Source organism: Chiloscyllium plagiosum, chromosome 10, assembly GCF_004010195.1.
Source record: "Chiloscyllium plagiosum isolate BGI_BamShark_2017 chromosome 10, ASM401019v2, whole genome shotgun sequence".
Classification (NCBI taxonomy): Eukaryota; Metazoa; Chordata; class Chondrichthyes; order Orectolobiformes; family Hemiscylliidae; genus Chiloscyllium; species Chiloscyllium plagiosum.
The window spans coordinates 44,437,649-44,460,860 of record NC_057719.1 but is presented as its reverse complement, the minus strand read 5'-3'; the positions used below and the strand labels follow the sequence as shown (position 1 = coordinate 44,460,860).

Sequence of the window (23,212 nt, the reverse complement as noted above, 5' to 3'; positions counted from 1 at the left end):
AGTCATCAGCTTAGACTCAGTTGGTAGCTCATCCGTCCTTTGGGAAACTGCCAAAGCTTATGCCGGGGGTTAGTTATTTCATATTCCACCAGTAGGAAGCGACAGAAGGGTGAGCAGCAATGTCCCCTTGAAGCACGGTTGAAGGCAGTCAAGAAGGCTTACTTTGACAGACTCTCGTTGGCCAAACTACAGAGGATTACGGCACTGCGGTCTGCATTAAATTCCGTGCTCATGCAGACGGCAAAGAAGGAGCTGGTTTTTGCAAAGCAAAGATTTTCTGAGCATGGTGACAAGCCAGGCAAATACTTAGCGTATCTTGCCTGACAAAGGAGTGCCCCACAAGCCATTACGGCGATTAGGGAAGGGTTTGGGAACCTAACGTGATTCTAAAAAGATTAATGTGGTGTTCCAGAGATTTTACTCTAAGTTATACCAATCTGAGGATTGTGAGGAGGGGCAGGCCAAAATGGAATTTTTTTTTAGGGAACTGAAGCTCTCGGGCGTGACTCCTGAACAAAGTCCTTTCTCAATGCCCCCTTATCAGAGCAAGAGATACAGGAAGCTATGAGGCAGCTTCAGAGTGGAAAGGCACCCAGTCCTGACAGACTTCCCAGTGAATTCTATAAGGAATTTATAAGTATACTGTCAGGCCCAATGCTCAATATGTTTAATGATTCATACAGTCATGGTTGTCTACCACTATCTCTGAGACAGGCCAATATTTCATTTATCCTTAAATAAGGGAAGGACCCAGAAGACTGTGCTTCATACAGGCCCATCTCACTCTTAAATGTGGACTTTAAAATCCTCTCTAAATAACTGGCATTAAGGCTGGAGACTGTGTTACCTTCTATTATTAAAGAGGATCAGATGGGCTTCATGAAGAGCTGTAGATCCTCCAGTAATGTTAGGAGGCCATTTAGTATAATTCAAACATGTCAACAACAGTCAGTACAGGGATTGGTGATTTCTCTTGATGCAGAAAAGGCATTTGACCGAGTCGAGTGGCCGTAGCTTTTCTATACTCTGGAGCGGTTTGGTTTAGGCGAAGTCTTTATAAGTTGGGTAAAGGTTCTCTACGATGGCCCTCTCATGGCGGTCATCACCAATGGGGTATGATCAAGCAATTTTAATATTTTTAGGGGCAGCCGGCAGGGCTGTCCCCTTTCACCACTGCTTTTTACGTTGGTGTTTGAACCATTGGTGGAGGCCATTCGTGGGGATCCCAATACATCAGCTCCAGAAGTGGGGTCAAAATTACATAAGATTTCATTGTATGCAGACGATGTCCTAATTTTTATGACAAATCCAGCAGTTTCAGTGCCTCACCTGATACAATGCATTAGTGCGTTTGGTGCTTTTTCGGGGTACAAGATTCATTTTGTGAAATCAGATGCTATGTCTATGGGTGGTCTTTCGAAGGAGCTAGGTCTTGAGGGTGATTATCAATTAACATTTAGGTGGTCACAGGGATGTTTTGTGTATTTGGGCACATTCATTACTCCAGTTCTGGATTGGCTGATCAAAGCCACTTTTATCCAATTATTTGAAAAAAATTAAACAAGATCTTCAAAGATGTGAGGCACCTCTAGTCGCATGGCTGGGTCGGATAGCGCTTATTAAGATGAATATTCTCCCCCGTTTGCTATACCCTATACGGATGCTTCCCTGATTTTCAATAAGCAAACTCTCAGGAGGCTGAACATTTGGTTCAGTTCCTTTATTTGGCAACGTAAGCAGCCCCTCACTAAATGAGCTAAACTGCAACTGCAACTACCTCACAGATTGGGGGGAGTGGACCTTCCAGACATTAAAAATTACCAATTGAGCTTGCTTTTTTACTTGTTGTAATATTAAAAAACTATTTTTTCAAGAAAAATATATTGAAAAAAAAGAAACATGGGATTACCACCACCTGGAAGATCCCTCTAAGCCACTCATCATCCTGACTTGGAAATATACTGCTATCCTTTCATTCTAGTGGATCAAAATCCTGGGATTCCCTCCCTAAGGGCATTGTGGTCAATCACAGCAAGCGGACTGTAGCTGGTCAAGAAGGCAGCTCAACATCACCTTCTCAAAGGCAACTTGGGATGGCTCAGCCAGAGACACCCACATCTTACAAGTGAATAAAATAAAAAGGCACATGTCCTCTCCAAGCTGTATATACTCACGAGGGTCAAAAAGGCAAGTGCACAGTAGTGAGTGCTTCATCAGTGAAGCTTAAGAATTATAGCCCCATCCAGGTTACACTGTAATGCCACTGTACTATACTTCAGGACATACATTTTTGGATTGAAGTCTGTTTGCAGAATACGAGCATAAGTGTTAAGGCTGACACTCCATTACAGCACTGGAGGAGTGCTGCATTGTTGGTGGTATTGTCTTTTAGATAATACATTGAACTAAGATCTCACCTGTCCTTTCAGGCAGATTAAAATCCCAAATTTGAAAAACAGCAGAGGACTATTTCTCAACATACTGCCCAAAATTCATCCCTCAATCAGCATTAGAAAAACAAATGTTCTTGTCATTTTCATATTGCTGTTCATGGGGGTTACCTGTGTAAACATTTGATGCTACAATTGCTATATTGGAATTGCACACTTCAAAAGTATTTTGTTGGCTGTGATTAATTTGGAGATGTCCAGTTGTTGTAAAAGGCCCAATTGAAATGCATACCTTTTTCTCTTGAATCTCTATTTATCCAATTAAACCACAATCTTTGGCAAATCTTTTTGCTTCTGCTTGAAATGCATTTAATTTGTACTTGATCTGTTTGATGATATCATGTTCGCCTGTTCGTTAGTCTATCAATTTTGTTTGAGACCGCTAAGATCAATGCTGTTTTATCCAGCTGAAACTAACTCATTTCCAATCAAACGTTTTTATCTTTGATTCCTCTTCTTTATTTTCACTACATTTTCATATGCGTCATTTAAGATGTATCTCGACAAATACATGAACGGGCAGGGAGCAGAGGGATACAGATACTTAGATAATAGGTGACAAGTTTAGATAGAGGATCTAAATTGAGTCAGGCTTAGTGGGCCGAAGGGCCTGTTCCTGGGCTGTAATTTTCTTTGTTCTTTGTTCTAAGTCTAATTAGGATATGGCGTTCTTCTACTTTGTGGTGACTGTTACTCTTTAATTACATAGAATTAGATTTGAGCATTGCATTCTTCTTTGGTTTAATTTAAATACTAATTGAAATGCATTTTTAAATCATTTATGTCTCTATTATTTTTCATTACTTGACCAGTTTAAACTGTACAGGAAACAGTCAAGTTTAAACCATAATTCTTCACATTTTATGGGAGGACATTTTGTACATTTATAAGATATATCAAGCAATTCTGTTTTTAAGATGAAGCATCGGACAAAAAAGGCTTCTGAAAGGTTCTCCCAAAAAAGATCCTGTTATTAAATGAAAATATGAGGTTAATACAAAGGTAACAAGAAAAATAGCATGAGAGATCTATTTTCTGACATTGAAGAGACAGCCCAGTGTTGTACATGCAGTATTCTCAGGGAATATGCTACAATGATTATATTCACCCATGACCTTCCAAAGGGCAAATATGTACAGACAATAAATGTTGGCCTTGCCATCAAATGCACACACCTATGAACAAATAAAAGAAAATCTGACACTTTGTGCACCTGTAGTAATGCTGTTTATTTTTAATCAAACAGGTGTTATACACCATTATTGTCTAAATGATGTGTGCCCAATAGCAAATAAATTAATTTTCCTGGATATGTTGTATAATTTTTGAGTTGATTTGGTTTATTACTCACAGTGACACAGTGAAAAGTATTGTATTTCATGCTAACCAGACAAATCATACCTTACATAAGTACATCAGGATAATAGAACAGAATGCAGAATATAGCGTTACAGCTACAAAGAAGGTGCAGAGAAAAATCAACTCTAACATATGAGAGGTACACTCTTAAATCTAATAACAGCAGGGAAGAAGCTGTTCTTAAATTTGTTGGTACTTGTTTTCAAACTTTGGTATCCTCTGCCCGATGGAAGAAGGTGGAAGAGAGTATACCTGGGGTGGGAGGGGCCTTTGATTATGTTAGATGTTTTCCTGAGGCAGCAGGAGTGTAGGCAAGTCAATGGAAGCAAAGCTGGTTTTCATAATGGTCTGGGCTGTGTTCACAACTTTCTATAATATCTTGCAATCTTGGGCACAGCAGTTGGGATACGAAGTTGTGATGCATTCAGAGAGGATGCTTTCTGTGGTACAACTATAGAAATTGGTAAGAGTCATCATCGGCATGCCAAATTTCCATAGACTTCTGAGGAAGTAAAGGCATTAGTGTGCTTTTTTGACTGTAATGTTGAAGTGGATAGACCAGGATAGAGTGTTGGTAATATGTACTCCAAGGAACTTAAAGCTGTCTCTCAGCATCATTGATACAGACAGGGACATGCCCCTCACTTCACTTCCGGAAGCTGATGACCATCTCTTTCACTTTATTGACATTGAGGGAGAGGTTGTAGTCTTTACACCATGCCACTAAGCTGTCTATCTCTTTCCTGTTCTCTGGTCATTGTTGTTTGATATCTGACCCACTATGGTGGTGTCACCAGCAAATTTGTAAATGCAGTTAGAGTTGAATTTGGCCACACAGTTGTGAGTGTATAAAGAGTATAGTAGGGGGCTGAATAAGCAGCCAACAGGGTGTCAGTGTTGAGGATTATCATGGAGAAGGTGTTGTTGCCTATTCTTACTGATTGTGGTCTGCAGGTCAGGAAGTCAAGGATCCAGTTGCAGAAAGGGGAGCAGAGTCCTAGGTCTCAGAGTTTGGAGACGAGTTTTGTTGAAGTTATGGTGTTGAAGGCGGAGCCAAAGTCAACAAATATCTTTGTTATCCAGATGTTTCAGGGATGACCATAGAGCCAGGGAGCTGGCGTCTACTGTGACAGTAAGCGAATTGTAGTGGATCAAGGCAATATGGTAGTTTACAGTTGATGTGTACAATTATTAACCTCTCGAGCCACTTCCTAATGATGATGTCAGAGGCACTGGGCAGTAGTCATTAAGGCACGTTGGTTTATTTTTCTTTGGCATTAGGATGAAAGTGGTTTTCTTGAAGCAAGTAGGAACTTCACATCATAGTTAGGAGATGTTAAAGATGTCTGCAAGCATTCTTGTTGACTGGTCCATGCAGGATCTGAGTGCACAGCCAGGGGACTCCATCTGGACCAGTCGCATTCTGGGGGTTCACTCGGAAGAAGGCTGGTCTGACACTAGAGGCAGTGACTGTGGAGGCAGGAGCACCCGAGGTTGTCAGGGCAGGTGACATAATTTGACTAAACTTCTGTTCAAAACGAGCAGAGAATGCATTGAGCTAATCGTTGTTTTCAGCAATTCTACTTCACTTTGCAGTCAGTTATAAGCTTCCCACGATGTATGTTTGTGTAGTTAGTCTGGGACTCTAGGTTAGTCTGGCAATGTCTATTGGTGTCCCTGATGGCTTTGCGACTATCATACCGAGATTTCCTGTATAGGTCAGGGACAGCAGACTTGAATGCCTCAGACCTAAAACCTGCTTGAATGTGAAAGAAAATGTAAACTTGGCTGCTGCCAAATGTGGATTTGACACCATGAGTATGGGAGGGAGAGTCCATGGCAACCCAGGAAAATAGAGAGCAAGATATAGGATGAGCAGGAGGTTCAGGACACTGAACTGGATTCAAACAGGACCAAGACTAAATATAGAAAATAGGAACAGGTGTAGGTTATTCAATATGATCATGGCTGATCATTCAACTCAGTACTCTGTTTCTGTTTTCTCCCCATACACTTTGATCCATTCAGCCTAAGAACTATATCTCACTCCTTGAAAATATGCAATGTTTTGGCCTGAACTGCTTTCTGTGGCAGAGATTTACACAGGCTCACCAATCTCTGGTTGACGAAACTCCTCAATTTAGTCTTAAGTGGCCTAGCCTATATCCTTAAGCTGCGGCCGCTGGTACTGGATTCCTCTCCATCAGGAACATCTCTCTTGTGTTTAACCTGTCTAGTGCTGTTAAAATTTTACAGATTTCTATGAGATCCTTCCCTGCACACACCCCACCGCTGTCTCCCCTCGTGCCCCCCCAAGTCTTCTAAATATCAATGAATATAGTCCTTACCAATTCAGTCTGTCTTTATACGTCAGTCCTGTCATCCCAGGAGTCAGTCTGGTAATCTCTCCACAGCTGGATCATCAAACCATAGTGTACCACAGTAGCAAAAAGAACACAAGAACAAGAAAGTAGTAAAATTTTCAAAGATCAGCAAGGCAGTCTTTTTGTGGAGCTGCAGGAGATGGGGCATATACTAAATGGGTATTTTGCATCAGTATTTACTGTGGAAAAGGACATGGAAGATATAGAATGTAGGGAAATAGATAGTGACATCTAGAAAAATGTCCATATTACAGAGGAGGAAATGCTGAATATCTTGAAATGCATAAAAGTGGATAAATCCCGAGGACCTGATCAGGTGGACCCTAGAACTCTGTGGGAAGATAGGGAAGTGATTGCTGGGCTGCTTAGTGGGATATTTGTATCATCAATAGTCACAGGTGAGGTGCCGGAAGACTGGAGGTTGGCTAATGTAGTGGAGAAAGTGAGGACTGCAGATGCTGGAGATCAGAGCTGAAAATGTGTTGCTGGAAAAGCGCAGCAGGTCAGGCAGCTCCAAGGAGCAGGAGAATCGACGTTTCGGGCATAAGCCCTTCTTCAGGAAGTGTCACTTCAGGTAATGTAGTGCCACTGTTTAAGAAAGATGGTAAGGACAGGGAACTATAGACCAGTAAGCCTGACATCGGTGGTGGTCAGGTTGTTGGAAGGCATCCTGATTGGCAGGATGTACATGTATTTGGAAAGGCAAGGACTGATTAGAGATAGTGAACATGGCTTTATGCATGGGAAATCATGTCTCACAAACTTGAGTTTTTTGAAGAAGTAACAAAGAGGATTGATGAGGGCAGAGAGGTAGATGTGATCTATATGGACTTCAGTAAGGCGTTCGATAAGGTTCCCCATGGGAGACTGGTTAGCAAGGTTAGATCTCATGGAATACAGGGAGAACTAGCCATTTGGATACAGATCTGGCTCAAAGGTAGAAGACAGAGGGTGGTGTTGGAGGGTTGTTTTTCAGACTGGAGGCGTGTGACCAGTGGATTGCCACAAGGATCAGTACTGGGTCCACTACTTTTCATCATTTATATAAATGATTTGGATGTGAGCTTAAGAGGTATAGTTAGTAAGTTTGCAGATGACACCAAAATTGGAGATGCAGTGAACAGTGAAGAAGATTACCTCAGATTACAACAGGATCTTGATCAGATGGGTCAATGGGCTGAGAAGTGGCAGATGGAGTTTAATTCAGATAAATGCGAGGTGCAGCATTTTGGGAATGCAAAACTTAGCAGGACTTATACACTTAATGGTAAGGTCCTAGGGAGTGTTGCTGAACAAAGAGAATTTGGAGCAGGTTCATAGCTCCTTGAAAGTGGAGTCGCAGGTAGACAGGATAGTGAAGAAGGCATTTGGTATGCTTTCCTTTATTGGTCAGTATTGAGTACAGGAGTTGGGAGGTCATGTTGCGGCTGTGCAGGATACTGGGTAGGCCACTGTTGGAATATTGTGTGCAATTCTGGTCTTCTTCCTTTCGAAATGGTGTTGTGAAACTTGAACGGGTTCAGAAAAGATTTGCAAGGATGTTGACAGGGTTGGAGGATTTGAGCTATAGTGAGAGATTGAATAGGCTAGGGCTGTTTTCCCTAGAGCGTGGGAGGCTGAGGGGTGCCCTTATAGAAGTTTATAAAATCATGAGTGGTATGGATAGGATAAATAGACAAAGTCTTTTCCCGTGGTGGGAGAGTTCAGAATTAGAGGGTGAGAGGAGAAAGACATAAAAGAGACCTAAGGGGCAACTTTTTTTCCACACAGAGGGTGGTATGGGTATTGAATGAGCTGCCAGAGGAAGTGGTGGAGGCTCATACAATTGCAACATTTAAAAGGCATCTGGATGGGTATATGAATAGGAAGGGTTTAGAGGGATATGGGCCAGGTACTAGATTGGGTTGGGATATCTGGTCGGCATGGACGGGTTGGACTGAAGGGTCTGTTTCCGAGCTGTACATCTCTATGACTGTATGGCTCTACAACTTTAAGTGAGGGTTTTCAGCATTCGGAGTTAATTTATTGCAAGAGACATTGTTTTCAATCCCCATGTGAAACTTTACCTTTCACCACTGACTTCATCCTTCTTCTTGGCAACTATCTGAAACTGAACCAAACTGTTTGCAAATTTAACGTCATATTTAGCCCCAAGCTAAGTTTCTAACTACATATTTGCACTATCACAAAGAATCCCTCTTTCCACTTCCAGGATATTGCCCAGTTTTACTTCTGCCCAGCTCAACTTTATTTATGCCTTTGTTACCTCTAGATTTGACTATTCCAATGCTCTCCTCTCAGCATCCTTTACTCTTTTCTCTCTAAGCTTAAGGTCATCCAAATTCTACTGTACTCTAAACTCATACCAAGTCCTAGTCACCTAAAACCCATGTGATTACTGATGTTGGCTCCCAGATAAACAATACTCGACTTGAAAATCTCATCACTATTTACTGATTCCTCCATGGCCTCAACTCTCCCTATCACTGCATTCTCTGAGTCCTAGATAGCTGTGCTCTATGTGTTCTGACCCCTCGAGCATCCCAATTTTAATTCTTCCACCACCAGTAGCTATGCCATCAGCTGCATGTGCCCCAAGCACTGGAACCTCTTCAATTTATTTAACCTTTTAGTTAGTCCTTAAAACTTATCATCTTGACTAAGGTCTTGATCATCTTCTTTCATATTTCCTTATGTGACTCGATGTCCTGTCTTGTCTTATAAATGCCCCGGGGATACCCTTGGGTCTTTTGTTTAATATAATCTTTGATGGGATGTGGGCATTGCTGGCAAGGCCAACATTTGCTGCACAAAGTGAATTATCCTTGAATTGAGCAGCTTGTTAGGACATTTCAAAGGGGAATCAATTACATTGCTGTAGGTTTGGAGTCACATGTAGACCAGGACAGGTAAAAACAGCAGATTTTATTCCGTGAGGGACATTGCTGAAATAGAAGAATTTTCACAACAATCATGGCCACTCTGAAACTTTGAATTCCAGATTTTTTTCCATTGAATTCAAATTCCACTATCTATAATGATGGGGTTTAAATCTATGTCCCACAGCATTAGCCAAGGCCTTTGAATGACTAGCCCAGTGACATTAACATCAAACCACCCTGTGTCATTTTTACCTGTATGTTAAGTTGCTATATAAGTACAAGTTGATTTTGTTAATAAAAAAGAGAATCCAGACTTTAACATGTTGAGCATTTGTTTATATTTATGTTTGAGCTTTATTCAGATTTTAGAGCCCACCATCATCATAGGTTACATCTTAAAAGTGTTCCAACTGCGTCCACCATCTGCATGTCACTTGTTTCACAAGAACACAGAGAAAACCCTCACAGCTCCATGTTAGTACACTATGTTTTATTTTGTCTCCTCCATTCACAGACTACTTTCCATTTTATAATTGGAGTTGAGAAGTTGAAACCATTCTGGACATTTGCTCTGGACAAGTTTACTTTTTTGTTCCTACAGGTCCATCTCTTCCTCTCTGGACATCAAAGTCATTCATATCTCAAATATTGAATTTTGCCAAAACTGACTGCCTGTTTCATGTGGGTTTTGAGTAATGCAGAAAATAAGGGTAAGACTTTCACTCCCAGGCGGCTGGATTCTTTCTTCTCAGCTTGTAGACTTACTGCTAAATTATGTCAGTGATAGGCATATGAGATTTTTTATACAGATTGTTCTGCACTTAAGATACATTAATTGGTTTTTGACACAGCCCAACATTGCTTTTAAGTTAATTAATATCAAAAATAATTATACTTTGAAAGATACAAAGGTCTGAATTTTAATATTTGAACATAGTCTCAGTGGGGCAGGCAGTCAGTGGATTAGGAATCTGCAAGTTTGAGGAATGGGTTTTTTTCAATGGTTCTTTAACTCTACTTTGGCATCCTGCTTCCAAGGTTTGCCAACCAATTGACAAAGCTTTTATATTTAAAGTGACTCCAGCAGGAGACTTCATAACCCATTCTACAAATAACAAGTGACAAATGCAACCTGAAATGATGGAATCTCAATGAGGGAAGACAGTCCAGCAGTTTTCCGAGGCCTCCCTTAACATCATCCTGATTGGAATCTGCAGAGACATTTTGATCTCAGAGGATGGAATGAAGAAGCTTAGCTTGGAAATCAAGCAAGTTTGGCTGGAAGTAGCTGAGTAGGTTAACAGCAAAGATGTGATCATTCACTCATGGACACAGTGCAGAAAGTGTTCCAATGACTTCATCAGGGCAGGATAGTATGGTCCTACTCTGACTTCTCCAGCCTTCCCTTTCACAAGGCTCCTCAGATGAACATGCTTTGCAGGTTGACACATTCCACTCGGTCAAGGTACTTACTGTTACTCCTATCTAACCATATCATTATCTGATCGTCATCTCTCTCTCATCTCTCACAGCCGCCCTCTAAAAATATTGTTATTCTGTCCTCTCAACAGATTCATTTGTCAAACACCTTGCTTTCTTCACTAGTGACTAGTATGTGACATAAAGTAAAATCATGGCATGAATGACCATTGGCAGGGGAAAGATGTGTGTCTCCCAACTACCTGATGACATTAGATACAGCAAACTCCAAGGTATATAACACTTACTCATATTAATTTCATATAAACAATTCATGAGGAGTGATGATCTGCATGATTAGAGTGCTTTCACCATGCCAATTAGTGCTGGAGGAAGATGCCTCTGAAGTGGTCATGAGAACTGAGGAAGCACTGTCGCCTGGTTTATGTATACTCTCTATTAGCTCAGGTACTTATATAAATACCTCAGTGGGGTTTTCAAGGAAGAAATTTAGTTTGTCACCTGTTACAGGCACATCATCAGTAAGTAGCAGAAACAGCACTGGAGAAATCCCAACAGACGATTATGGACATTGCAAGTTCTGGTCAGCAGGCTGAAGATGCTGACACTTGAGGATATAAAGAAGACTATGCTGAAGTAGCAGCAGAAAAACTGCAAAGCATTTCCGGGGCACTGCTCAAAATTGGAGCAAGATTGGAAGACTTTGTCTCTCAAATTGGTGACATAATGTCTCAGATTTTTGCACTGTGTTTGTCTCCATGGAAGGAGTGGCTGCCTGCATGGAACATTCAGACACGATGGCCTGCACAATCAGTCTACCAATTAAAAAAGCATGACCAATGGCCTGCACACTCACTCTACCAGTTAAAGAAGTATGACCAATAGCCTGCACACTCAGTCTAGCAGTTATAAAAGCATGAAAGAAAATGTAGTCTCACTGAGGTGCAGCAAAGTGCCCTTCAATTCTTGGTTAGCAGGAAAGTTCAGGTTGGTTACAATGGGGGAGGTAAAGAAAGGACACAAGGAACTGGGATACTTCTCCCCCTTGAATTTCCCTCAGACAGATTTCTTCATGATGCCTCCTGTTAGAATTGCCAAGTTGTTGAGGCTGTCTCTGGTGGGCCTCTCACCTTCCCTGAAACCTAAGCAATGTCTGTGACGAGCACCTTAGTTTAAGGAGCAGGGGAACATCCTGCTTCTATCTCTGCTGAAGCCATCCAAGCTTGTATCTTGACAGTGTGTCGGAAAAGGAACAGCAAATCATTGTAATTTCACAAAGGGAATTGTGAGTATTTAAAGGTTTATTAAATTTGTAATTTTTGGTGACAGTTTTACGTATTAACTTTATTTCAAAGTTCCATTGACTAATTATTCCCATTGTTATCTGTTGCTTGGCAGTGTTGCAAAAACTATTATGATAAGAATAGAGATGAACAATGAGTGTTTGTGGGAGGGATAATTGTTGACCATAAGAATATTTTGTACATTCAGCATTGTTGTACCAAATGATATACTGTGTCAGATTATCTGAACCATGACTGAATGAGTCCATCCTTGGCTTCGGTTGCAGCTAAGTAGTTGCCGGTTGCAGGTTCTATGGCTGCATCAGCTTCTTCCTCATCCTATTCTTCCTTTTCTTCCATCTCTAATGGTATGGAGTGGACCTCACTTCTCTCTGCTACAGTGTTTTACGCAAAATGCAGCACACCACTATAATGCTGGATGCCCCTGCTAGGATAAATTGAAGTGACCCCAGATCTGTACAGCACTGAAAACATCTTCAGGTACCAATGGCTTGCTCTTGTTTTCATTTGGCTTTAGCTGTGTATTTCAGTAATATTGCTTCTCACAGTTGTCAGCAGCCACATCCATAGAGACATCCATTGACTTTGCTTAGAGATATGAGTATCTGTGGAAAGTATGCCCACTGAAGAATGAGGAAATCATAGCATAGACATGCAAAGTAATCTTGCAGCAGTTACATATCAGCTAAATGTTAATGGTTTGAAGTAGTTTTTGATTGATGAATACTGGTGCTTGATGGGTATAGTCTATGAGTCCCTGTTGCTATGGGAATTCAGCAAAAGCACCAAGTCTCAATTAGATTCACAGTGGATGGTAATGATGGCCCAAACAAATATGGTATCACCACTTGGAAGATGCACTTACATGTAGAGATTGTGAGATTCTGTAGATGTTACCTGCATATTTCAGGAAGAAGCCAGTGATGAAGAGATTCAAGACTTCTGACCTCTGCTCCAATGTGTGTTCACCTTGCTCACCTGGCAAGAAGTCTACTTCAGGGGGCTGCAAATATCAGCAATGACTAAATGGGAAAGTCAAAGTCTTCTGAGCCACTGCTGCTCTATCGCATACAGTACCATCACCATCCATGGATGTGTTCTTTCCCAACTGGCAGAGGCAGCAATGCTGTTGTATCCCACAGCTGAGGGGGAATTGACCTGGGAGTCCTCAATATTGCCTTCAGACCCCATGAAGTCTCATAGCCTCAGGATAAACAGAAACCTCCTTTGTGTGTGGTAAATCATGTCTCACAAATTTGATTGAGTTTTTTGAAGAAGTAACAAAGAGGATTGATGAGGGCAGATGTGATCTATATGGACTTCAGTAAGGCGTTCAATAAGGTTCCCCATGGGAGACTGGTTAGCAAGGTTAGATCTCATGGAATACAGGGAGAACTAGCCATTTGGATACAGATCTGGCTCAAAGGTAGAAGACAGAGGGTGGTGGTGGAGGGTTGTTTTTCAGACTGGAGGCCTGTGACCAGTGGAGTGCCACAAGGATCGGTGCTGGGTCCTCTACTTTTCATCATTTATATAAATGATTTGGATGTGAGCATAAGAGGTATTATAGTTAGTAAGTTTGCAGATGACACCAAAATTGGAGATGTAGTGGACAGCGAAGAAGGTTACCTCAGATTACAACAGGATCTTGATTAGATGGGCCAATGGGCTGAGAAGTGGCAGATGGAGTTCAATTTAGATAAATGCGAGGTGCTGCATTTTGGGAAAGCAAAACTTAGCAGGACTTATACACTTAATGGTAAGGTCCTAGGGAGTGTTGCTGAACAAAGAGAACTTGGAGTGCAGGCTCATAGCTCCTTTAAAGTGGAGTCACAGGTAGATAGGATAGTGAAGAAGGCGTTTGGTTATTCTTTCTTTTATTGGTCAGAGTATTGAGTACAGGAGTTGGGAGATCATGTTGCGGCTGTTCAGGACATTGGTTAGGCCACTGTTGGAATATTGTGTGCAATTCTGGTCTCCTTCCTATCAGAAAAATGTAGTGAAACCTTGAAAAGATTTACAAGGATGTTGCCAGGATTGGAGGATTTGAGCTATAGGGACAGGTTGAATAGGCTGGGGCTGTTTTCCCTGGAGTGTCAGAGGCTGAGGGGTGACCTTATAGAGGTTTATAAAATCATGAGGGGCATGGATAGGGTAAATAGACAAGGTCTTTTCCTTGGGGTAGGGAGTCCAGAACAAGAGGGCATAGGTTTAGGGTGAGAGAAGAATGATATAAAAGAGACCTAAGGGGCAAATGTTTCACTCAGATGGTGGTATGTGTATGGAATGAGCTGCCAGAGGAAGTGGTGGAGACTGGTACAATAGCAACATTTAAAAGGCATCTGGATGGGTATATGAATAGGAAGGGTTTGGAGGGAAATGGGCCAGGTGTTGGCAGGTGGGACTAGATTGGGTTGGGAAATCTGGTCGACATGAATATGTTGGACTGAAGAGTCTGTTTCTGTGCTGTACATCTCTTTGACTCTATAACTCTATTACCATGTACAGCCCTTCCTTGGCTGATGAATCAGTACTCATCCATGGTGAACAACACTTAGAGAAGGCATGGAGGGTGGCAAGAGTACAAAATGTAATCTGGGTGGGAGATTTCAATGTCCCCACCATTACCATTAAGTCAGGGGATTGATTCAGGTTCAATGGAAAGTACAAATGGGCATGCCAGGAGGAGCACTGGGCATATCTAAAAATGAGGTATCAACCTGGTGAAACTACCAAACAGGACTACTTACAGCTAATTATTGCCAATCAGTCTACTCTTGATCATCAGTAAAATGATGGGAGGTATCATCAACAGTGCTATCAAATAGCATTTGCTTAGCAATAACTTCCTCAGTGATGTCCCAGTTTGGTTTTGCCAGGGCCACTCAACTTCTGACCTCACTACAGCCTTAGTTCAAGCATGGACAAAAGAGCTGAATTCCAGAGATGAAGTGAGAGTGATTTGACATCAAGGCTGCATTTGACCAAGTTGGACATTAAGGAGCCCTGGCAAAACTGGAATCTGTGTGCGTCAGGGGGCAATGCTCCACTTAGTGGAATCATATCTGACACAAAGTAAGTTGGTCGTGGTTGTTGGAAGTCAGTCATCTCAATTCCAAGACATCTCTGCAGGACTTCCTCAGGATAGTGTACTAGGTCCAACCATCTTCAACCACTTCATTAATAACCTTCCCTCTATCATAAGGTCAGAAGGGAGCATGTTTGTCGAAAATTGCATCATGTTCAGTACTATCTGCAATTCCTCAGACACTGAATCAGTCTATGTTCAAATACAACAAGAACTAGACAATATCCAGACTTGGGCTGACAAGTGGCAAGTAATATTCATGCCACACAAATATTAGGCAATGACCATCTCCAATAAGAGATAAACTACCCCCCTTTGACATTCAATCCTGCTACCATCACTGAACTCCCCACTATCAACACCAACACTATCAACAGAGGTGTAGGTAGAATCCTTGAATGGGAGGTTGGCATCTGCGATGGTATGGCTGTGCACACAACTTTCTGCAGTGTAGATACACTGCTGAAATTCACCAAAGATCCTTACGCAGTACCTTCCTAATCTATGGCCACTTCCATCTAGAAAGACAAAGGCAGTAGATACATGGAAAAATCAACGACTACAAATTCTCCTCCACCATCCTGCCTTAGAAGTATATCACCATTCCTTCACGGTCATAGGGCCAAAATCCTGGAACTCCCTCCCTAACGGTATATTTGGTCAGCGTACAACATATGGATTGTAGCAGTTCAAGAAGGCAGCATAACACCACCTTCTCAAGCGCAATTAGGGACAGCAATAAATGCTGGGCAGCCAGTGATGCCCGCATCCTATGGGTGAATTAAAAAAAACGCTGAGGAACGTTATTCTCTGCCTGTAAACCCTATGTTTGAGGTATGACCTATTGCAAACTGGATTTCTGTGTGTACCACTCTGTGCTGCAGAGTAGCAGATGGTTATGAAGAAGGCAGCTGCTTGTTGCTCTTATTGCTGATGATGATGCTGGTGTTGCCCATTTTGCTCCAAAGTCCAAGGTCCATAGAGGTGGGTACAACTACAACATTTAGGACATTTGAACAGATACATGAATAGGAAAGGCTTGGAGGGATATGTGCCAAAGCCAGGGAAATGGGACTAGTTCTGTTTAGAATGACCTGTTTCCATGCTTTATGACTCTATGACTCAAGGTAGATCTGCATGAGCTGCTTCTGCGCTGCTGAGAAGACTGACAGTTGGGAAGACCAAAATCAAAAAGTGCTAAGGTCACAGAAATGATCATTAAAGTAGTGGAAACCATCTGAATTGCAGTGGACGGACATTCTCCTGGTGGCAAATACTTATAACTAGGCAAAGAAACAGTCATCTTATTTCAGTACTTAAAGGCCTTCCAGCTTCTCAAAAGTTCACAAATCTCTCACCTTGTTCAACCTGGTGGAAGCCTGAGAAACTGGCATGCAGATCAACAGGCTCTAGTTAAAGGCATAAGTTAGTGGTTTCCAAAACACCAGCATTTTTTGATGTTCCAACATGAACTGTATCTATGAGCCCTGGAAGCTTAAAGTTCCCTCAAGTATCAAATACAGGAAACAAGATAACAAGTTACAAGTAAAGAGTTCATGATGTTATGGTAATATATAGTATGGATGGAGGATCGCCAAATTAACAGAACACAGACAGTCTGGATAAATAGATCATTTTTAGCTAGACTGTAACCAGTCAATGGAATAATGAAGTTGTGATTTATATGAAGTGACAATGACATCCACAGTAATGCACTTGATTCTCAGAAGACAAAAGCACAATCTGTACCAGTTGGAGATGAATTACCTTACAATTATGGGTGCCAGTTAGCTTAGCCAGCTGGCTTGCAGCGCTCAGCAACACCAATAACATGGGCTCAATTCCTGCCTCAGTTGAGGTTACCATGAAGGGCTCTCATTTTTAACCTCCCACCTCACCTGAGGTGTAGTAACCCTCAGGTTAAACTGCCACAAGTTGACTCTCCCTAATGAGAGAATGGGATTGTGGTGATTTTACTTGTTTAACCTCACAATACAGCATGTTAAATAATTTCCACAATAGGCATCCAGTTCATATGAATCAAATTAAAACAGCATCAGACTTGTGAAGAAATTCATAGGTCATGGATAAAAGGAACAGGAACAGAATGGATCAAAATTGGCTGAGTACAGCAAACATAGAGTATTGTTAAAGGGTACTTTTTGACATGGCAGAATGTTTGTAGTCAAATTTCCTAGTGATTGGTATTGGGACCCTTGCTTTTTCTGATATATATACTGATCCAGATCTCAAAAAGGAGACAATTTCAAAGTTTGCAGATGACACACAACTTGAAAGTATTGAAAACTGTGATGAGGATAGGTGGAACTTCTGAGGGACATTGACAAGTGGGTGGATATGTGTCAAATGAGCTCAATGGAGAGAAGTTTGAGGTGGTACATTTTAGTACAGAGAATATGGAGAGACAGCATGCTATAGGAAAGATCTTGTTAAACTAGAAAGAGTAGAGAAAAAAATTACAAGAATGTTGTGAGACTGGAGTTATAAGGAGAGGTTTGATCGTCTGGGACATTTTTCCCAAAAGAATTGGAGGCTGAGAGGTAATCTTATGGAGGTTTACAAAATCATGAGGGGCATAGATAAGGTGAATAGCCAAGCTTGTTTTTCAGATGTAGGGGAGTCCAAAACTAGAGGGCATAGGTTTAAAGTAAGAGGGAAAAGATTTAAAAGGAACCTGAGGAGTAACGTTTTCAGATAGAGAGTTGTGCATGTATGGAGTGAGCAGCCAGAGGAAATGGTAGAGTGGGTACAACTACAACATTTAGGACATTTGAACAGATACATGAATAGGAAAGGCTTGGAGGGATATGTGCCAAAGCCAGGGAAATGGGACAAGTTCTGTTTAGAATGACCTGTTTCCATGCTTTATGACTCTATGACTCAATGACTGTATAACAATAGTGTACAACAGCAAGGAGGTGACATTAAACTTGTATAAGACACTTGTTAGACATCAGCTGGAATGTTAGTTGCAGTTCCTGTGCCACATCATAGGAAAGATGTGTACACATTGGGGATCTGCAGAGGTGGTTTACAAGAATGGTTCCAGGGATGAGGAACTTCACTTATGACAATAGATTGAAGAAACTGGTACTGTTCTGCTTCGAGAGAAGAAGGCTAAGAGGAGATCTGATAGAGATTTTCAAAACCATGAGCAGGTTGGGTAAAGTTGGTTAGAGAGAAACTGTTTTTGCTCAGATATGGTACAGATTAAACGTGATTTGCAAAAGAAGCAAGGGTGCAGTAAGGAAAAATCTTTTCAGTCAGTGAATAGTCAGGGTATGGAATACACTGTCTGGAGGTGTGTTGGAGACAGGTTCAATTGAGACATTCGATGGGAATGTCTCATTATTTAGGGTAAATAATGAGCAAAGGTACAGTAAATAGTAGGAGATATCACTCGGTCATACCGCTCGTTTAGCGATCCTGGAGTAGGTATAATGGGCCGAATGGCCTTCTTCGGTAACACTTGATTCTGTGAATCTGTACGGTTAACTGTAACAGCACGCTGAAACAATATTATAGACGTGTCTATCACAATGTTAATTCCCTGAGTGCAGTGATCGGAAGGCACAAGCCATTTAAGCTGTTCATTTTACAATTCCCAATAGTCCTGAGGAGAATAGCCTTTCATAAAAGGCAACCAAGAGCATCCCCCAAAATTGCTTCCTTTGATTATCTTTTTAGAAGTTCCCTTGTTGTGTACAATTATTTAAAAAAAAACTGCATAACGTCAATGATTGAATCTTACATCAGCTCACCTTAAAACCCCGCTGCCACAGGTTTTTGAGCAAATTACAATGGTGAGGGATTGAAGTTGGTTGAGGGTGGGTGGCGGAAAACAATTTGTTTACCCCCATTTCCTTTTCGATGTGACCTGATTCTCATTAGTTCTGGCTGCTTCCAGTCATGCCTTTCCAAAGATTTGGTTGGCTAATCTTGACAAAATCCAAACCCAGTGAATATAGATCTTTTTTTTCTTTTAGAAGCAGAAAGCTGGAGAAGCCTTGATAGTTGAGGTGTATCATTAATGCAGTTTGATATATGGACAAACCTATTTTGTATTGTATACTGATAATGCACATTGTTCACACACAACATTCATTTCCACAAAGATTTATTTCATTGCCGTCAAGAAAACCGTTTTTCCGACGTAAAATTCTTTATCAAATATCAGACTATATACGGGTTATATGTTTCTCTGCTCTTGTAATCGAACGCAAATCCAGGTGAAAAATCTATAATGGCTAATTCCAAATGCAGAAAATGGAATGTTCAACACTAGTAAATTTCACGCGTTTTAATAACACATCTCAGTTATTGATCATCATTTGATGTACATCACATCCAAACAAGGGAGACAACAGTCATGAATTTGCTGTACTCGCTAAAACCTTAGCATCCTCGCAATCTCCAATTATAAGTGAACCGCAGGATGCTTATCTAACAGCACCCCCGCACCCACCTCCAATCCTGCCACAGGCCGGCTGCAGTGTCTCCGTGATTGACAGGTTGAGCTCGCCAGCCAGGATCGAACGTGGCCCGGATGGAGTGACCAATAGGAGCGGCGGAGAGGGGGGGCTTGCTGGGGCTGGGGATGGGGGAGTGGGCGGAGCGCCGGATCCGCCTGCTCTGGAGCCGCGGCTGCAGCGGGAGGGAAGCTGCTGAAAACCAGAGAACATCTTCACTGAGCACCCGGCTAGTGAGCGGCGCGCTCTACTTGCGGTTGATCTTTTTCCTTCCTCTGATGCCCCATGATGGAGGAGATGGAGGAAGAGCTGAAGTGCCCGGTGTGCGGGGCTTTTTACCGGGAGCCCATCATTTTGCCCTGCTCCCACAACCTGTGCATGGCTTGCGCTCGCAACATCCTGGTCCAGACGCCTGAAGCCGAGTCTCCTCCAAGCCGCGCTTCAGGCTCCGACTACGACTACCTGGACCTGGACAAGATGAGCCTGTACAGCGAAGCCGACAGCGGCTACGGCTCCTACGCCGGCTTCGCGAGCGCCCCGACCACCCCGTGTCAGCGGTCCCCGAACGGGGTGAGGGTCTTCCCGCCATCGCCGGCGGTGCCCCCCCGCAACTCGTGCATCACTTGCCCGCAGTGCCACCGCAGCCTGATCCTGGACGAGCGGGGGCTCCGCGGCTTCCCCAAGAACCGAGTGCTCGAAGGGATCATCGACCGCTACCAGCAGGGCCGGGCCGTGGCCCTCAAGTGCCAGCTCTGCGAGAAGGCGCCCAAGGAGGCCACGGTCATGTGCGAGCAGTGCGACGTCTTTTACTGCGAGGCTTGCCGGTTGAGGTGCCATCCCCCCCGCGGCCCGCTCGTCAAGCATCGCCTTCTCCCTCCCGCCCAAGGCAGAATCTGCCGGAGGCTGAGCCCGCGCAAAATCTCCACCTGCACCGACCACGAGCTGGAGAATCACAGCATGTACTGTGTCAACTGCAAGACCCCGGTCTGTTACCAGTGCCTGGAGGAAGGTAAACACTCCAGTCATGAAGTGAAGGCACTCGGAGCCATGTGGAAACTTCATAAGGTGAGCGCTCAAATGGCAGTAATGGGTCATTGATATGCAAAAGCTCCATCAGTTTGGTGACTCCGAATTGATGATGGCGCCTGTATTCCCTCTCAGTCACATCTTACATACCACGCGCAGTCAGAAATCATCTGCGATGTGTAGCAATTTGTTTGCAGAATGGATACTTGATTCACTTGTGATACACATTTAGGACTGTGCACTGCAGTGAAGGTTTTATTGTCTTGGCGTTTCTGTCAAAGTTGGCGACGGGCACGTAAATACTACATTTTCGTTAGGTTTGTCAGTTTTACGGAACCCAGTCAAGTATCTGCCGGCTAACTGGAAAGAGTTTTGCTTATTGTTACCCTAAAATCAATGTAGTTTTCATTGTGAATCCCTTGCAAGTAGTGCAAGTTATACAGATGTCGATCTCCTTGGCTTTTGTAAAAGCCACATGCACTAGCCAGTTCGAGTTCAAATGTTTTGCCATTTGCACTCCTAATTAACGCATCTAGCTATAACGTTTATCTATTTGCGTCTTCTAGCGACAGTTACTCTTCGGAGGGTCGGCGTGGACTTGTTGGCCTGTTTCCACAGTGTAGGGATTCTAATTCTATACCCTGTCCCTGTAACCCTGCATTTCCCATGACTAGTCCACCTTGCCTGCACATCCGTAGACACTGTGGGCAATTTAGCACGGCCAATCTACCCAACCTGCACATCATTGGAATCTGAGGAAACCCACATAGCAAAAATATGAAGAAAAATAAAGAAGATGAAAAGGAAAGAGAAAGATGCGGTTGACCTAGAGTGGGTGGGCTCAGGAGCTCAAACGTCACTTACATTGGAGGAAATATATTAACTACCTACAATTCCACTATAAAATTACAGCCTTTTACTTTTTGTCAGAATTGAAGTGCTTGGAAAAACTGTTAATAATGTTCACTTTATTTAATGGTGAATTGATCTTTTCATTACAATTTAAAACAAAAGGCAGTTCTGTTCACTACTTTTTTCCATTTGAAGTAGCCTTTTTTTGTGTTATTGAAATCACTTAGTGTCTCTATATGTAACTTAGCAGATGGTGTCATTTCTGTTAGTTGCTGTTACCAACATATGTTAGAGCGCAGCAAAGCAAGTGCAGTCCTGCTTTCCCAGCCCCCTCTACAGCTCCTGACCTATATTGTTCAGAGCCATCAGCTGTAAGCTAATGAGAAGAATTTAATTTTCTTTCATTCTTGCGGGCTCTGAAGAGATTGGTTTCATTCCATCAGCCTCCTGTTGCTATTCATCTCACATAGCATTAGGTAGAAGACAATGTCTCCATACCATTAAGAAGCACAAAGTGCAAGGTTTTTGTTAAATATTTTCATTTCAAAATATTTCTTACTACTTCAATGTTTACCATTGCTTTTTATTCTAATTTAAATGTTAATACACTTAAAATATAATCGATAAAGGCATAATTAATTAAATACAAATTTTAGTCTTTGTGGTTAGTTTGTAATTATTTTAGTGATGCTTTGATTTTTGTGTTGTTTCATGGTTTGTGAGCATTTCATACTTGTCATACTTTCTCATCTCTAATTGTTGTTGAGAAGATGGTGGTGAACCACTGCAGTCCATCGAGGATATAGGTATTTCCACAGTGCTGTTCAGAAAGAGGTTCCAGAATTTAGACCCAGGGACACTGAAGGAATGGGAATATAGTTCTAAATTAGAATGATGTTTAACATGGGAATTTTCATGTGTTGGCATTTCCATCCCTTGTCCTTCTAAGTGGTAAAGTTGTGGGTTTGGAACGTTGTGTCATTTGGTTAGTACAACTACGTCAGACTGTTACTTGACTAGTATGTGCAACAGCTCACTCACTTTTGGCTCAAGTCCCTTGTTCTTAGTAAGGAGGGCTTTGCAGGGTTGACAGGGCACAGTTTGCCCTTGTATTTCCAGATGCTGGAAGATCTGTCCAATTTTATTCATGATCTTTTTTTGTAGTTGTAGCAATAGCTTTTATATTTTCCAATCAACATGTTCAGAAATATTATTATATACTTTGGAGCAGGTAGAACTTGAACCTGGCCCTCCTGGCTCAGAGGTAAGGACATTACAACAGCACTGTAAGATCCCTGTCATAGAATAATACAACTAAGTGGTTTGTTAGGCTCACGTGTTAGCTTGACCACAAGGGCAGCACATATCCGTCCTCATTGCGGATGTGATGGCCTAGTGGTATTATCGCTAGACTATTAATCCAGTGACCTAGGTTCTGTCCTGGGGACCTGAGTTCAAATTCTGCCATGGCAGAGGGTGAAATTTGAATTCAATACAAATCTGGAATTAAGAGTTTAATAATGACCATGAATCCACTGTCGAATGTTGAAAAAACTCATCTGATTTGCTAATGTCTTTTATGGGAGGAAACTGCCGTCCTTACCTGTTTTGACCTATATGTGACTCCAGACCCACAGCAATGTGGTTGACTCTTAAGCTGCCCTGGCCAGTGACGCCCTCATCCTCTAAATGAAATTTTAAAAAGTGATATGATTCAGTGGCTTCATTGTCATTATTAACTAAGTGGTTGGTTAGCTCATTTAGCTGGATGAGTAACAACAACAGATTTCCCACACCAGTTGCGGTTACCAAAAAGGACTCACTTTCTCAGTGTCTCCCCTTGCCTGAGGCATAGTGAGCCTTGGGTTAGGTCACCACTGGTCATCTGTTGCTTATGAGGGAGTAGACTGTTAAGGGGCTGCTTAGCTTAGTTGGCT

General features: G+C 42.2%; 1 protein-coding gene across 4 annotated transcripts in view; it reads left to right on the top strand.

Moving 5' to 3' along the window:
- Positions 1 to 19,481: 19,481 nt before the first annotated feature.
- Positions 19,482 to 23,212, top strand: part of trim9 (tripartite motif containing 9) — a 100,440-nt gene continuing 96,709 nt past the window's right edge. The window contains exon 1 of one of the 4 annotated variants that reach the window (XM_043697628.1): positions 19,482 to 20,462. In XM_043697628.1, the coding sequence (XP_043553563.1) occupies positions 19,683 to 20,462 (780 nt within the window). In that variant the 5' untranslated portion in view covers positions 19,482 to 19,682. The remainder of the gene's footprint in view (positions 20,463 to 23,212) is intronic. The other 3 variants (XM_043697626.1, XM_043697629.1, XM_043697630.1) reach the window with 3 other exon arrangements.